The 16,188-nt window shown below is 41.7% G+C and overlaps 1 protein-coding gene across 5 annotated transcripts in view; it reads right to left on the bottom strand.

Moving 5' to 3' along the window:
• LOC135238014 (neuropeptides B/W receptor type 2-like) overlaps positions 1-16,188 on the bottom strand; it is a 46,217-nt gene that overhangs the window by 1,692 nt on the left and 28,337 nt on the right. For 2 of the 5 annotated variants that reach the window (XM_064305640.1, XM_064305639.1), the window contains exon 2: positions 6,874-6,938. The exons of 2 other annotated variants lie outside the window; for them this stretch is intronic. In XM_064305640.1, coding sequence (XP_064161710.1) covers positions 6,874-6,938 — 65 coding nt within the window. Of the gene's footprint in view, positions 1-347; positions 439-6,873; positions 6,939-16,188 lie in introns of those variants that run through there. One more of the 5 variants, XM_064305638.1, reaches the window with a different exon arrangement.

The following is a 16,188-nucleotide window of genomic DNA, read 5'->3' as shown; positions in this document are numbered from 1 at the left end:
AACCGTTCCATACCTTTAGAACGGTCAAACGTGTCTAATAATACAATTTTATGTTTCGTTTTGTAGACAGACTAAACAAAATCCTGTTATACCTTGCTGAATGATAGATTAGTTCTAATAAGTTATACTATATATACAATGACAGTACAGTACGTCGGTATGTAGACGTGTAAAATAGATAGAATATTATACACACAAATTAGGCTTCTCATCTGCAATATAGATAATGTATGCAATTGTCCAATTTACTAATAAATTAACACATAAAGTAGTGTATAACCATTATTCATATTAGCATTTCTGCACGTAAACGATGATAAATTTAATTAACTGTTTGAAAAACTTACCGGAGTGTTCAACGTCGCAACTCTCTCCTCTGTCGCGCGACTGCTGTTTACAATACCAGCATGAGCTGCCTATTTGCCAAGTGCACCGTTTAAGCAGGCAGCTTGTATGTGTTACGTCACCCTTGCCGCGAGTTGCTGTCAATATTGAATTGTTTCATGAGTGTAAGTGTGAATAACGAAAATGTTAGATGGCTTAATAAGAGATTCATGTAATAAGAGTGCACGTATGTAGCCAGAAATATCCCAATGCTTTTTTCCTCTGACCAGTTAAACTGACCATTCAGGTTTTGACTTGCTGACATTTTTCCACAGTGCACACCGCTCAGAAATACAGACTGGTGACAAATTAAAGGAAAAACCAAGATAAAGTGTCTTAGTAACGCTTTGGGCCACGAGCCACCAGAACAGCTTCAATGCACCTTGGGATAGATTCTACATATCTCTGGAACTCTACGGGAGGGATGGAATGCCATTCTTCCTAATATACTCCCTAATTTGGTGTTTTGATGATGGTGCTGGAGAGTGCAGTCTAACATGTTGGTCCAAAATCTCCCTCTCTAGGTGTTCAATTGGATTGAGATCTGGTGACTGCGAAGGTCATAAGATATGATTCACACCGTTTTCATACTCACCAAACCATTCAGTGACCCCCTCGTGCCCTGTGGATAGGGGCATTGTCATCCTGGAAAAGACCTCTCCCATCATGATAGAAATGTTATAAATATAAATTAAATAAAGGCGATCATTCAGAATAACTTTGTATTGATTTGCAGTGACCCTTCCCTCCAAGGGGACAAGTGGACTCAAACCATGTCAAATGCCCCCCACAGCATAACAGAGCCACCGGACCCCCTCACTGTAGGGGTCAATCATTCAGGCCTGTACCGTTCTCTTGGTGTACACCACACATGCACTCGCCCACTTGTCAAGAATGTGGTGAATGATGACTCATCTTACCATATCACTCTTTCTCTGTAGACCAGTACCTATGGTTTTTGCACCACTGTACTCTCAAACGTGCATTTGTCTTTGTAATGAGAGGTTTATGCACTGCAACCCTACAATAATATCACTCCGTGTAGTCGTTGACGGACTCTTCTTGCTGACAGTCTGATTGCATCCTACATTGACATTCTCAGTCATCAGAGTAAGAATTCATTAGCATGAGCATCATGGTCATCAAATGTGCATCGCAATTTCTGACCCAAATAGATCTGAATGCACATGTCACTTTAGTCACTGTCCCTATTGAAACACTAGCCAGTTGAGCTGTCTTTGTGACTGAAGCTCCTGGCACCTGTGCCCCAATAATGAACCCTCTTTCAAAGTCACTTAGATCTTTTCCTCTAGCCATCTTCATCCAAAATCAAGGTCGACTGGGCCTGCTCAGCAGTTTTATACATGCCACAGAGCATGATAGGATGTTAATTGCTTAATTGCATCAAGCAGTACACCTGTATGGAAGCATCTGCATTTGTTATGTTTCTCCACTCATTTATTCTGCTTATGTCACCCTTCTGTATGTACCCAAGGAAGCAGTCAGCTATCATTTAAATGTAGTAACTTTTACACAGTTACTCAGAAAGCGCCCTGTTATAGGACAGATATAATTTTACATTTGGTACATTGCCCATTCAGGGAGGTTAATTAAGCTTTTACTGAAGCAGTTCTGGGTTGACTCCATGTTCTAGGGTGAAAAAACAGTGCCCAAAGCTGAGATGTGACCTCCTGACATACGGAAGTTGCTGACATTTTAGACCAACCTGTCACAGAACCCTCTCAAATCAAGAATTAAGTACAAATATACTGCATATTGAAACATCCTTTGTATATTGTGCTCTGGAGAATAACCTAAAATTTGGATTGTTACTGGTCACTATGAGCTGCTTCGCTAATCAAGTTGGTTTGCTAGAGTTAGTTTACTACAGTTAGCAGTTATTTTACTGGAGTTAGAGCACAAAACAGTTATCTCGACAGTCGCAAATGGAAACACAAATGTCTATATAAGCAAAACAGCCTCTTTTATTCATTCATTTGCCTTGTCAATTAAACAATTTCTGTTCTAGTTATTGCAATAAAAATTATACTTCTAATGCAAAGGAACCAATGTTTAATCTCAGATCCAGAGTTCCTCACCACTTGATTCATCTTGATTAATTTCATTGTTCACTGGCTGTAAAAACTATTTAAAGATAGATGACAAGGACTTCTAGCTACTGTGTGACAGTGTGAAAGTCAGAGGTGTTGGAGTGGAAACAGAGATGATCTGTGCCCCGGGATGGGCTCTGCAGAGGCACAGCAGCGGAGGGGATCATCCCTTCCTGTACACACCAAGCTCTCTTTTGGCTCTCATTAAAACAACAGGCTAATAATAAAAAGTGATGTTTGTGAACTCAAGGGAGGAAAAGCAGATGAATTTCTTGTTGTGCACTGTTTCCGGTCATGCCAATGAAGCACCTCCATATTTCAAATTGAAGTTGAGAGGAGGGCGAATGAAGCAAATTTATTTGAGAGAGAGAGAGAGAGAGAGAAAGACTGGTGTTCTGGGGTACTTTTCTCATTTCTGTTTTTGAGAGAGAGAGAGAGATGATTTTATTTCTAATGGTAACTGAGTGAGGAAAGGAATAGTCTTTTCCTTGAACTGGTCATGAGAGATTTCAAAGGCAGTGGAATAAAAGCTCAATCAGCCTGTCTGATGATGCAGTAAGATTAAAGGATGGGTTATTAGGACTGATAGGACTCATTAACTGAATATACAACGCACCGTAGGAAACTCAACACACAGAAAAGACATCAGAACTTCAGCACAATTCAGGGCACAAAACAGTGCTTGCAATCATACTTCCCATAACTTTAAGAAAAATGAGCACTAGAGGCACGTAGCAGCTTACACATAGTAATTGTTGTATTAGAATGAAACACTAGTTTAGAAATTAATCTCAGGAATATGTCTTGTTTTCACAAGGTGTAGGGAGTTTAGGGTGATCATAAATGTCTAGCCATTGCACAGCAGATCTGAAGGCAGTTGTGGGTTGTAGCTGTGCTGAGCTCCAGATGTACAATGTTCTGAAAAGTTTGGAGTTTCACCAAAGTAAACCCAAATATATAATTCAGTGTAGGTGCTGGACAAAAGAGCATAATTCAAAAAAGGTGTGTGCCAGAACATTGCTGTTTAGGTGACTAAAGTGACCCCCCAAGCAGTGGAAATATTTACGACAATTATGTTTTTAACATGTCATTGATTTTGTGTTCCAGGTATATAATCATCAGTAAGCAGTATTTGTTCATTGGATTAACTTATTCGGCTACGCCACACAATGATTTTTCAGCACAGCTGTGAAATACCCAATCACAGTTGTTATTGCAACATCCTTTGTCAAGCCGTGAGTCTGACACTCTAGCACACATCCCCCGAAATGCATTATTTCCTGCTAGGAGGTGCTGCTCATCTGGTGTGGACAGACAACAGGTACCCCACCAGCCAGAGGAGTTGTTAGTGAGCAATAAAACCCCAAATCCCTTCCTTCCTGGGTGAGATTACTGAAGTACAGATTTGAATTGTTGGATAGAAAATTATCTCATGGATGCTCATTCGATGTGTTGTATAATGCTTTGCTCAGCAATTGACAACAAGAGTCTATGTTTATGAATCTTAAGTTGAACCCTGTCATCTTCCACCCAGCTTATTATATTCACTAGTATGGTCCTGACAATTTTGGGACTCTAATGTACTCACTCCAGTTTCCATTGTGATGCAGAAGACCAGAGGCTGTATTCACTAAACATCTTAAGGCTAAAAGTAGCTCCTAACTTGCCGATTTAAGAGAAACTCTTAAAAATAATGGGTGCATCATTCCTAACCTAAGTTTTTGGCGTAAGAGTACTTCACAAAGCATTTCAGCAATAAAATCAGCTCCTAAATCTGTGAAATGTTAATTAGTACCTCCCGCTACAGTATTGTTATAATGCATTCACACATCCTCTATCAACCCATCACTGTCGGCATAGCAAGTAAGCTCATTCATGAAACATGACATCATCCGTAGCAATGAGGTCAGCCCTGCTCTTTCTCTTAGCTTAAGTGTTCTCCCCATTCCTTAGCAAAAGTTGGGATCAGCAGCCTTGTCAATATGTTTTCAGATATAACTCTTTGCTTGTAACTTTTAGTGTCACTTTTAGAAGTGGTAAGATAAAATGTTTTGTGAATACGGCCCCTTTGTATTGGTGGGCAAAGTGTAACACATGACACCTTCTAATTTCATTGGAGAAGTGTGCAGTCCAAGGTCTTCATTGGTTTTTGGTTTGATTTATGCAAAACATGTTTAACAGGCTAAACCCAACCAACCTGGTCTGCACACAGCTCAGATCCCAACACAGAGATTTTTGACCCTCTTGGTTTTTGCAACTATATGCAGACACTAAATGTAGTACCTCACATGCTGCAGGGTGGCTATATTGTAACTTTGCATAATGATATAAAATGAAACCTGTACATTTGTGCTTCCTGGAGGACTAACCAGGCTTGAAATTCTAACTAAAGGGTAAAGGGCCAAGGGAGCACTGCATTGTGGGGAGGCAGAATTCTGACACAGAGGTCCTTAGTTTAAAAAACAGGAAGATTTCTTCAGCACAGAACATTGAGCACTAGCAAAGACTCACACAACAGCCCTCTCAGACAACAGCAAGTCACAGCCGATTGTGTTTCAAATAAGAAAATTCACTTATATTATACCCCCGTGTTGAATTTGAGGAGAGAAAGTGGACGCCGTTGGTTCTGTAACAAGATGTGATTACTGCTCCTGTGGGGTCATGAATATCAATTTGTGGTGTGCACGCTCTGCATTACCAGCCAGCGGACCAGTCAGAGATTTCCAAATTTATCCAGCATTGCAGACACCACTTAAACAACCATTACATGGAAAATGAAAAAAAAGAAAGCCACCACTCAATTGTCTTGGCTCTGTCAAGCAGCCACACGTCCTCTGGGTCTCCTTTTCCTTCATTGTGCTCATATGAATGCCGGGAATTGGAATGAGAACTTTGAATTCTATGCTCTCTCTTCCTCTCTGTCTGTCTCACTGTATGTATGAAAACGTCTATACGTGAATGAATAACAGCACCAGTACTGGTGGATTGATATAAATTAATAGACCTGTTGAGTTTGGGAAAAATGGCTTGAGAGCACATTAGAGCAGTGGTTCTCAAACTCGGTCCTGGGGGACCCCTGTGTATGCTGGTTTTCATTCCAACCTCAACAGCAATCCCAGAATTTTAACAAGCTGTTAATTTTTCTTAATTAGGTGCTTTTTGTGCTTTAGAGCTGGGGTCCCCAGTCTTATCCAGAAAGGGCCAGTGTGGGTGCACACACCTGATCCTGATTCTACTAATCAAGTTTCTTAGCGATGACTCTAGTGATTGTTTAGTAGAATCAGGTGTGTGTACCCACACTGGCCCTTTCTGGAACCCCAGCTCTAAAACATGAAAAGCACCTAATTAAGAAAAATTAACAGCTTGTTAAAATTCTGGGATTGCTGTTCAGATTGGAATGAAAACCAGCATACACAGGGTTTCCCCCAGGACCGAGTTTGAGAACCACTGCATTAGAGAGCTTGTCCTGAGATAGCTGAAGTAGTTTCTCTCAAACCTGGCTATGGGGACACACTATACTGGCTTTCATTCCTGTAAAACTCTTAATTTGGCCAAATTGAGCTGCAACAGTAATTAAGCACCAATCCACCAGCACCTGTCAAGCACCTGCACTCAGTCACATGTGAGCTAAGTGTGCTGCTGCAGGCCTGTTTGTGCAAACATACAAGCCAAGCAAGGTATTTTGTTTGTTTGATAGAAAAAGTGAAATGTTCTGGAAAGAGATGCTCTGGCAGGTTTATGCTCGGAGAGAGGGTGATTGTACTAGTATTGCCACTGACCAGCAGCTGTACAGGGCCAAGGTTTCTGCAGTGAGAGGGGGCTCCCGGCAGCGAAATAGTCCAACAGTGTCTCATTTCGTGAAATTCTCTCCTTTGGGGTCTGTAGTTTGGCTGCACCAGCTGTGCTGGGAGTGTATTCCACCAGTGGAATGGCTGCACAGCTCAGCTGGTGGACTATGGAGTGTGAAGTAAGTGGTTTTCTGTGCTTTCGCAAACTGGCAGGAGGGATTGCAGAGACTAGATGGTCCTAAGGATATGATGGGGTATTCCAAATTAGAAGAAAGAGAAAAAAATACAAAAAACGATGAAGTTGTTTTATTATGATTATGATTATTATTATTATTAGTAGTAGTAGTATTATTGAAAATACTGAGCGTCTCACCTGTGTCTGCTACACCTCCTCCTGCCTTGGTGTTTTTATCTTTTTGTGATTTTTTTGAGATTTTGTTTTCCCATCAGAGTAAGCAGAAGCTGATTCTTCCAGGCAGTTTAATAAACTCTGGAACAATCAGTGCTAAAATGGCTTGTACCGCTGAAGACTGAGGGACTAACACACCTGAAAGAGCAGATGAGGCCGGATTGGAAACTGCTCTCCTTACCTGTGCACACCTGTTTTTTTTTTGTTTTTTTTTTCCCTCTCCATAGTGAACAACATTCTGATAGTCTGAAAAAAAAAAAAAAAAAAAAACACAGGGCAAAGCTGTTGTGATGCTTTAACGGTTGTCAGTAGAGATAAGCCCACGGCTGCAGACATACACATGACTACACATAGGGCCACACTGGGCAATACACAGGCCCACACATAGGGCAACACAGAGGGAAACACAGGAACGGAATGCAGAAAGATCCTCACTAACTGGATTTACAACTGGATTCATACTCTATTAACTGTTGCTGATTCTTTAACAGCTGAAAGTATATTTAATGACTTGTTTGTATATAATTTGACATGGTTCTATTAATCTGACAGCTGAAATCAATTTCTCAGTTGGACAGCTAATTTTTTTGAGGGGGCATTGCATGACGTGCACCCTACAATGAAGTTTCATTGTAGTTGTTATGGCAACAGGTTTGCCGTTCACAAGTGTATGAAGGGCAGAGGTGGGTAACCCGGCTGTAAAAATACTGACCATGTATTTGCTCCACCAACATGCACTAAACCAGCTGATTACAATAATTAGGTCTCCTATCATGCTGAAGAGTTATGCTAGTTAGAGTCAGCTGGTTTAGTGCATGGGGGTGGAGCAAATACACGGTCAGTCTTTTTACTCTTTGAAGCCGAGTTACCCACCTCTGATGAAGGGGAGACTTGGATCATCTGTATACATTCAGACCACTAGCATATTCTAGAATGTAGCTAGAATCACGTACAGTAACATATACTCCACATAACCAATGTTAAGCACATAAACCCCACATACCTAATGGCACATAGCCTAACTTATAACCCAAAAACAAGTGGCACATATTATCAATTATATGAATTATATGTTGTCACAAACTAACAAAAACCCCACAATTAACATCAGATAAAATTCCCTCATATAACTAATGCCACCTAACTAGCATGTGCTCTAGATCAGTGGTGTCAAACTCGTACCATGGAGGGCCGTGTGTATGCAGGTTTTCATTCCAGCCTCAGATCTTGATTATATAATTAGTTAAATTATTTGCTGAATTAGGGATGCAGGTTTGTGCACAATGGTGACCCGACGTCTATGGTGACCCGCATTGTCTAAATAAAAATTCTTATATTCTGTGCTTCAATGCAGTTAAACGCATATGGCTGAATGAGTAATTGGACTCAATTAAGGCAGCATTAATTGGTTGGAATGAAAACCTGCATACACACGGCCCTCCATGGCACGAGTTTGACACCACTGCTCTAGATAACTAACATGACATGACCAGTATATACCTCACATATTATTGATTTGGAGAGGTAGGGATGTAAGCAACTATGCAGTATATAAAGTATTAATGAATAAATGAACTTACCAATTCATTATATATATTATTTATTCATGTTTTATCTATCATTTGTTTTTATTTATACATTTTTATTTAACCCTTCTTCGTGTAGTGAGAGAAAAACAGGCCTGGAGTGAATTCCTCCCTCTCTGGCAAGGCCATGGCAGACACGCCACACCATAGAACCTAGCATCTTAGCAGGACAAGCCAGCAGTCCCATCAAAGGGAGAGCTGATGTTTCTCATTTGCAGGCTATACTGCTTCATCAAAGATCGCCCACCGTCAGCCAATTTATTTCCACCTAACTGCATCTAACACAAAAGCATTGCACATATGCAGGCTAACGTTATTAAAACATTACAAACAACAAAGAGTTTGGGTTATATTTCACCTTGATTATTGCAAAGATCTAACTTCCAATGGAAAAAAAAACCCATTTCCTATTTTCTATGAATAAATAATATGACTTCATTAAAATTAAATATAATGTTAAAAGGACTGTGCTGCAGGTAAGGAATTTATTTAAACCTGAGTGCATTTTAACTATGATGAAATGCAGGTATTCATCAAATTCAAGGTGTGCTTTGACTCCATCCCTCTCCTACAGTCTGAAATGGCCTGAGACGCAAAGCACAGCTGTTGAAATGCATCCACATCTTTGCCATCTGCCAGGGGGCTGGCTTCAGAGAGAAGGTCAAAGAATTTTGTGAAAATTAAATGCCAGCGGTGTGCATGTAACCACAGCAGCCCTTCTATACTGTGTACCATCATCTGAAATGGAAAATGCTGCTTTTATTGTCAATGGTTACCTAGGAGATGAGGTGTTGCCTGGCAACAGATGCATCAGTGAAAGCGATGCTAGACTCATTTGTGATAAAAGCACAGGGAAATACATAGGGTACATATAGGTAAGGGTGTGGGGAAGGGGGCGTGAGTAGTCAAAATGGATCTCCTTTCTCATGTTTCCTGTTTCTGATCATTGTTATATTTTGTCATTACAATGAGCCTTGTACCTCTCTTTTTTCCTCACTTTGGAGAACTGAAAATTTCTGCATAAAAAAAGCTAATTCATAATGCAGATGTGTGGTGGTTCATCCAGTTGAGAGGGCAATGAGCAGAAGCAGCAGCTCCCTTTTCCATTGTCAGACCTGTTCCATTGCCATCCACCAGTTCTGCTGTCGATTCAACTCCACTGACACTTCACATCAGACTAGCGTTAGCTGCACCCCTTTTCAGTGTTTCTGACTTTACACATTTTGACTACATGCTGACGCTGCCTAGATGCAACCTCAAAACTAAAAACAACCCCAACATTGGCCAAACGCAACCCCAATGAGCCAAAAGCAGCATTACCACCAAGTAAACACAACCACAACATGACCCACAGACAGCTGCAACATTACCTAACACGCCCCTACAGCTAACCAAACATAACCTGATCACTAACAAAAACAACATGACCCAACACAATCCAACTGCATCTTGGGCTTGAAGGCTAAATTAAACACACATTGGTCCACAGTAAAAGAATGATAATCAAAAACAGCAACAGCAGTAAAGACATGTCTGGAAATAAGAGAGGGGAAAAAAGAGCCAAGCCAGGGCTGATGGACTAAAGGTGCAGTTTGAAGAGGTAGATTTTCATCAGCAACTCTGTGGTTATGATTGCTGTATGCACACTGCTAACCTGAAGAATGTACCTCAATCAACAGAGAGACTAATCAACTAATGACAACTTGTTCACCAAACCCCAAAAACATCTGTCATCAGTGCAGACGTTCCTGTAAGGCATGGAACCTGCAGAGTTTAATATATTCCATCCGTTTTCATGTCAGAACAGAATCCACAACAGATAAAGACTGTGAACAGAGTGGACCATTAACAGTGGAAACTCATGGGAGATATTACAAAGATGATGTTTAGAAGGCTGCTTTTGTCAGAGATTTCAGTGTAGGTGCATGCAGATGTGGTTGTATTTTGGTGTATGCTTTGCTCTACCAAAGCAACCCATAAAATCAAGAAAAACTGAGCAACTCACACCACATTCTAAATGCAGGGCCTTTCACAAATCAATCAGGCTTAACATTTTTCAAAACACTGGTCAGATACACAAAGCTCTTTAACACAGAAACACAAACTGCTCACTTCTGAATCCAAAGCCAATGAAATGAATGCCTCTGACTCAATTCTAATAAAACAGTATCATAAAAAAACAATTCATAATTCAGAATGAGGCATTTTGCATGGCAAAATGAATATTCCCAATTGTATGTTTAAAGAAAAACATTTGAACGAACCGTGAGGAGAGAGAGATAATTTATGTTCTTTTGGATCATTTCCTGTGTAGAAGCTCTGAATTTAATCAAAAAATCAAACATTTAAGGACCTGCACCATGTATTTTAATTAATCTCAATATAAAGCACAGCAAATTACGGTATGTCGAGGCTAAAAAGATGTAGATTGCATCTGGTAAATTTATGCTTGAAGTCCCCAACATGTCAGTAAGACTAATCAGTAACAATCAGTTTTAAAAGGAACAGCAGGGTTTTGAAACAAGTAAACAAGGCTATAAATGTATTCAAGATTAGGGTGGTTTTATATCAGGTTAAGCGAAAATAATACTTTTGAGATGGCTTAATGCCTGAAGCAATTTGGAGTTCTATTTACCTTGTTTTGTAATAACCCAGCAGATGACTCAATTTGTTAAACCTTTTTTTTTTTTGTCATTTGTGCATTACAACAACTTGGAGATCAGTTAAAGCAAGAAAAGCTTCCTTGAGTGTATTTTACAGATATTAAAGCCAGTACTTTGTGCTCATTAAGGAATTTGCTGATATATGGAGGAAGTTATAGGGGTGGATGGGTGAATAGGGGCGGAGTCTAAACACATACGGCTCCCAAGGCCCCTTCCCCCTCCACATTGCCAATTCCTCCCAGGCTTGCGCTTTTACTTATAAACACCTGAATTCTGGAGACCCTTGGGATATTTAGGACGAGGCTTGATACAGTTGAGGTCAACAGTAGCAGTCCTGTAGAGCCACACAGGTGAGGCTGTGTAATCAGCTAGATGAATCAATCACATCTAGGGAGAAAGAGAAATTTTTTTATAATGGACACTTCTCTCTCTCTGTGTCTCTGTAATTGATTGCAATCTCCCATAATCAGAAAGGTCATGGTGAGTTTTGAAGTTACCTTCTGCATCTCTCTGCTGACTGAAGACCCCCACCATTCACCCTATTTCTGTTGTTGGCCTCCTGTTTGACTGCTTTCCATCCTCACACAGCCATTCAGATGCGGACTTGCTTTTGTGTTTTGGATCTTTGTCTTGCTGCATAATCCAATTACACTTTAGCTTCAGTTCATGGACAGATGACCTGACATTCTCCTAAAGAAATTTCTGGTTCAGAGTGTAATTCATGGTTCCTTCAATACTGGCAAGTTGTCCAGGTCCCGAGGCAGCAAAGCATCCACACACCATCACACTACCACCACCTTGATTGACAGTGTGTATGATGCTCTTACTGTGAAATGCCTTACAGCAGACATAATGAGATCAGTGTCATCAGAAAGTTCCACTTTTGCCTCATTTGTCCATAAAACCTTATTCCAAAAGGCTTGGGGATCATCCAGGTGCTTTTTCTCTTTTGCAAACCTTAGAGCAGCATTGAGGTTTCTCTTGGTTAGCAGCAGATTCCACCTTGCTACTCTCCCCATTAATTCTATTTTAGGATGAATTTCCATTCATGAACACTGACCTCAGCTGAGCCTAGAGAGGCCTGCAGTTCTTTGAAAGTTTTTCTAGGATCTTTTGTGACTTCCCAAGTTTGTTGTTGCTGCACTCTTGAAGAAATTTGGCAGGCGAGCCAATGGTGAATTTGTGAAGATTCACTACTGTTCCAAGTGTTCTCCATTTAGAGATAATGGCTCTCACTGTGGTTTGATTGAGCAACTAACTAACACTTACTTTTTCACATGGGTGTTGGGTAACTTTTTTCATTACATAAAATAAATAATTTTTTAAAATGTGTTTTGTGTTCACTCAGTTCCCCTTTGTCTAATATTACATCTTTCAACCAGTCTATTCAGTGTGACAAATACGCAGTAGAGGAAATAGTTTTTCACAGCACTGTACACATCATGCAATTTGTTTATTTTAAAAAAGGTAGAAAGTGTATTAGCAGTTTGTTACCGAGTTTAAGAGAGTAAATGCATCCTTCCTTTAGTATCTGGCAAACCAGTGCCCATAGCATATGGCATCCCTTTTCTGTTTTCTAACTGGCACATTTAAGCCTGTGTGGCTCATTAATGACCTCCCTTGTTAAGCCTCTGGCCGTTTGGAGAGTTTTGAGGGGGCGGGCGGGAGCTGCCACAGCTGTCAGGGTGACCATGTTACACGACCAATGAGAAAACACTCAAATTATCCAGCCTGTCACTCAACTAGTCAGTCATCTTAGATGGACCCATTGTGTTCTGTTCCCCTCAGCTCAGGAACCCTACAGTCTGAGCACTCAGCCAGCATACTGCCCCTTCAACCTTACAAAGAATAACAAGAACATACTCATTTTGTAGCAAGATTTTACTTATCTTTTTTTTTAAATTTTTTTTTTACAGTGTAATTCATAAGATTGTGTAATTCATAAGATTTGACTCACCAACTGGTCCGGAACTGTATGTGACTCAAATGCTTTCCTGCAGCAGAACATCCCACACTGCAGATACATTTACTAATGTATTCCAGTCTCCTCAGCTATATCTGCTTTGATATCATTTGACTGAGGACAGAGGGTTTGAGTCCTCAATTGTGCAGCCCCAGGGCAGGTAAAGAAATCAACCAAGATAGATATGAATATCCAGGAGAGAGAGAGATATATAGAGAGAATATACTTTAGCACAGTAAATATTAAAAAACCCAAACAGAGATACACCATAAAAATTCATAGACTCAGTGGTCATACTCTGGAAATAGAAAAAGGGCACCATAAGAAAGAGTGGAAGAGCCCAGAGAGGAGAGATTTTGTAAACTATGAATCAGGGGAATTAGAAACTGAATTCTACTTTCTCCTCGCCTGACCTTTATGTTCATTCAACAAGACAAGCTTTCGTAAATCAAGTCAAAATCAGTGTCACATCATATGACAGCAAATCACATGATGGAAAATTATGCATATGTGTGGGAGAAGTACCAGAAGTCATAGAGTCATCTACACAAAATGTGACAGCTTGCCATGGGCAAGAGAGAGAAAAAATGAACATAGTCCTTAACTGATCAGTTCCAGAGATTTTTTGTTTATTGTAAATTGCATATTGTGTTGCTTTTTTATTCATTTTTTTATGCCATTTATTCTAACAAAGGCATTTTAATGAGAGAGAGAGAGATTAGTTATTTCAAAATGGGCACCTCTCTCTTTGTCAGGGTGTCAGGGACAGAGAACAGAAGGATTGACAGAAAAATTGATTAATTTCATGCATACTTCTTATAAATATAATACTGATTAATTAAAGATAAGCAGCTTTGTTGTGGCATTCAAACAGACGGTAAAGCTGAAAAAATGCAAGGTCAATAAAAAAGTACAATATTCAGGCCTGATTTTTGACTGTTCTGTGAACACTCTAGCAGTGGTTTGATGGTCCTAGGTCCTATTGTCTGGGAGCTATTGAACTTTGAAAGCGTTAGCCGGCTGCATTTTTTTCCGATCGGTGGCTAAAAGTCAGGTTTGGAAATATTCGTGTAAAATCGCACGGGAACGTAGCGCCCGAAGCATAGGCTCTGCTTCTCGGGGCCGCTGTCTGTGAACACTCTAGCAGTGGTTTGATGGTCCTAGGCCCTATTGTCTGGGAGCTATTGAACATTGAAAGCGTTAGCCGGCTGCATTTTTTTCCGGTCGGCGGCTCAAAGTCAGGGTTGGAAATATTCGTGTAAAATCGCGCGGGGTGGTAGCGCCCGAAACATAGGCTCTGCTTCTCGGGGCCGCTGTCTGTGAACACTCTAGCAGTGCTTTGATGGTCCTAGGCCCTATTATCTGGTAGCTATTGAACTTTGAAAGCGTTAGCCGGCTGCATTTTTTTCCGATCGGCGGCTTAAAGTCAGGTTTGGAAATATTCGTGTAAAATCGCACGGGATCGTAGCGCCCGAAGCATAGGCTCTGCTTCTCGGGGCCGCTGTCTGTGAACACTCTAGCAGTGGTTTGATGGTCCTAGGCCCTATTGTCTGGGAGCTATTGAACATTGAAAGCGTTAGCCGGCTGCATTTTTTTCCGGTCGGCGGCTTAAAGTCAGGGTTGGAAATATTCGTGTAAAATCGCGCGGGGTGTAGCGCCCGAAGCATAGGCTCTGCTTCTCGGGGCCGCTGTCTGTGAACACTCTAGCAGTGGTTTGATGGTCCTAGGCCCTATTGTCTGGGAGCTATTGAACATTGAAAGCGTTAGCCGGCTGCATTTTTTCCGGTCGGCGGCTTAAAGTCAGGGTTGGAAATATTCGTGTAAAATCGCGCGGGGTGGTAGCGCCCGAAGCATAGGCTCTGCTTATCGGGGCCGCTGTCTGTGAACACTCTAGCAGTGCTTTGATGGTCCTAGGCCCTATTATCTGGGAGCTATTGAACTTTGAAAGCGTTAGCCGGCTGCATTTTTTTCCGATCGGCGGCTTAAAGTCAGGTTTGGAAATATTCGTGTAAAATCGCACGGGATCGTAGCGCCCGAAGCATAGGCTCTGCTTCTCGGGGCCGCTGTCTGTGAACACTCTAGCAGTGGTTTGATGGTCCTAGGCCCTATTGTCTGGGAGCTATTGAACATTGAAAGCGTTAGCCGGCTGCATTTTTTTCCGGTCGGCGGCTTAAAGTCAGGGTTGGAAATATTCGTGTAAAATCGCGCGGGGTGGTAGCGCCCGAAGCATAGGCTCTGCTTATCGGGGCCGCTGTCTGTGAACACTCTAGCAGTGGTTTGATGATCCTAGGCCCTATTGTCTGGGAGCTATTGAACATTGAAAGCGTTAGCCGGCTGCATTTTTTTCCGGTCGGCGGCTTAAAGTCAGGGTTGGAAATATTCGTGTAAAATCGCGCGGGGTGGTAGCGCCCGAAACATAGGCTCTGCTTCTCGGGGCCGCTGTCTGTGAACACTCTAGCAGTGGTTTGATGGTCCTAGGCCCTATTGTCTGGGAGCTATTGAACATTGAAAGCGTTAGCCGGCTGCATTTTTTCCGGTCGGCGGCTTAAAGTCAGGGTTGGAAATATTCGTGTAAAATTGCGCGGGGTGGTAGCGCCCGAAGCATAGGCTCTGCTTCTCGGGGCCGCTGTCTGTGAACACTCTAGCAGTGGTTTGATGGTCCTAGGCCCTATTGTCTGGGAGCTATTGAACATTGAAAGCGTTAGCCGGCTGCATTTTTTCCGGTCGGCGGCTTAAAGTCAGGGTTGGAAATATTCGTGTAAAATCGCGCGGGGTGGTAGCGCCCGAAACATAGGCTCTGCTTCTCGGGGCCGCTGTCTGTGAACACTCTAGCAGTGGTTTGATGGTCCTAGGCTCTATTGTCTGGGAGCTATTGAACTTTGAAAGCGTTAGCCGGGTGCCTTTGTTTCCGGTCGGCGGCTTAAAGTCAGGGTTGGAAATATTCGTGTAAAATCGCGCGGGGTGGTAGCGCCCGAAACATAGGCTCTGCTTCTCGGGGCCGCTGTCTGTGAACACTCTAGCAGTGGTTTGATGGTCCTAGGCCCTATTGTCTGGGAGCTATTGAACTTTGAAAGCGTTAGCCGGCTGCATTTTTTTCCGATCGGTGGTTAAAGTCAGGTTTGGAAATATTCGTGTAAAATCGCACGGGAACGTAGCGCCCGAAGCATAGGCTCTGCTTCTCGGGGCCGCTGTCTGTGAACACTCTAGCAGTGGTTTGATGGTCCTAGGCCCTATTGTCTGGGAGCTATTGAACATTGAAAGCGTTAGCCGGCTGCATTTTTGTA

This window comes from Anguilla rostrata, chromosome 13 (genome assembly GCF_018555375.3).
Source record: "Anguilla rostrata isolate EN2019 chromosome 13, ASM1855537v3, whole genome shotgun sequence".
NCBI lineage: Eukaryota > Metazoa > Chordata > Actinopteri > Anguilliformes > Anguillidae > Anguilla > Anguilla rostrata.
Note: the sequence above shows the minus strand (reverse complement) of the source record. Positions and strands in the feature narration are given on the sequence as shown.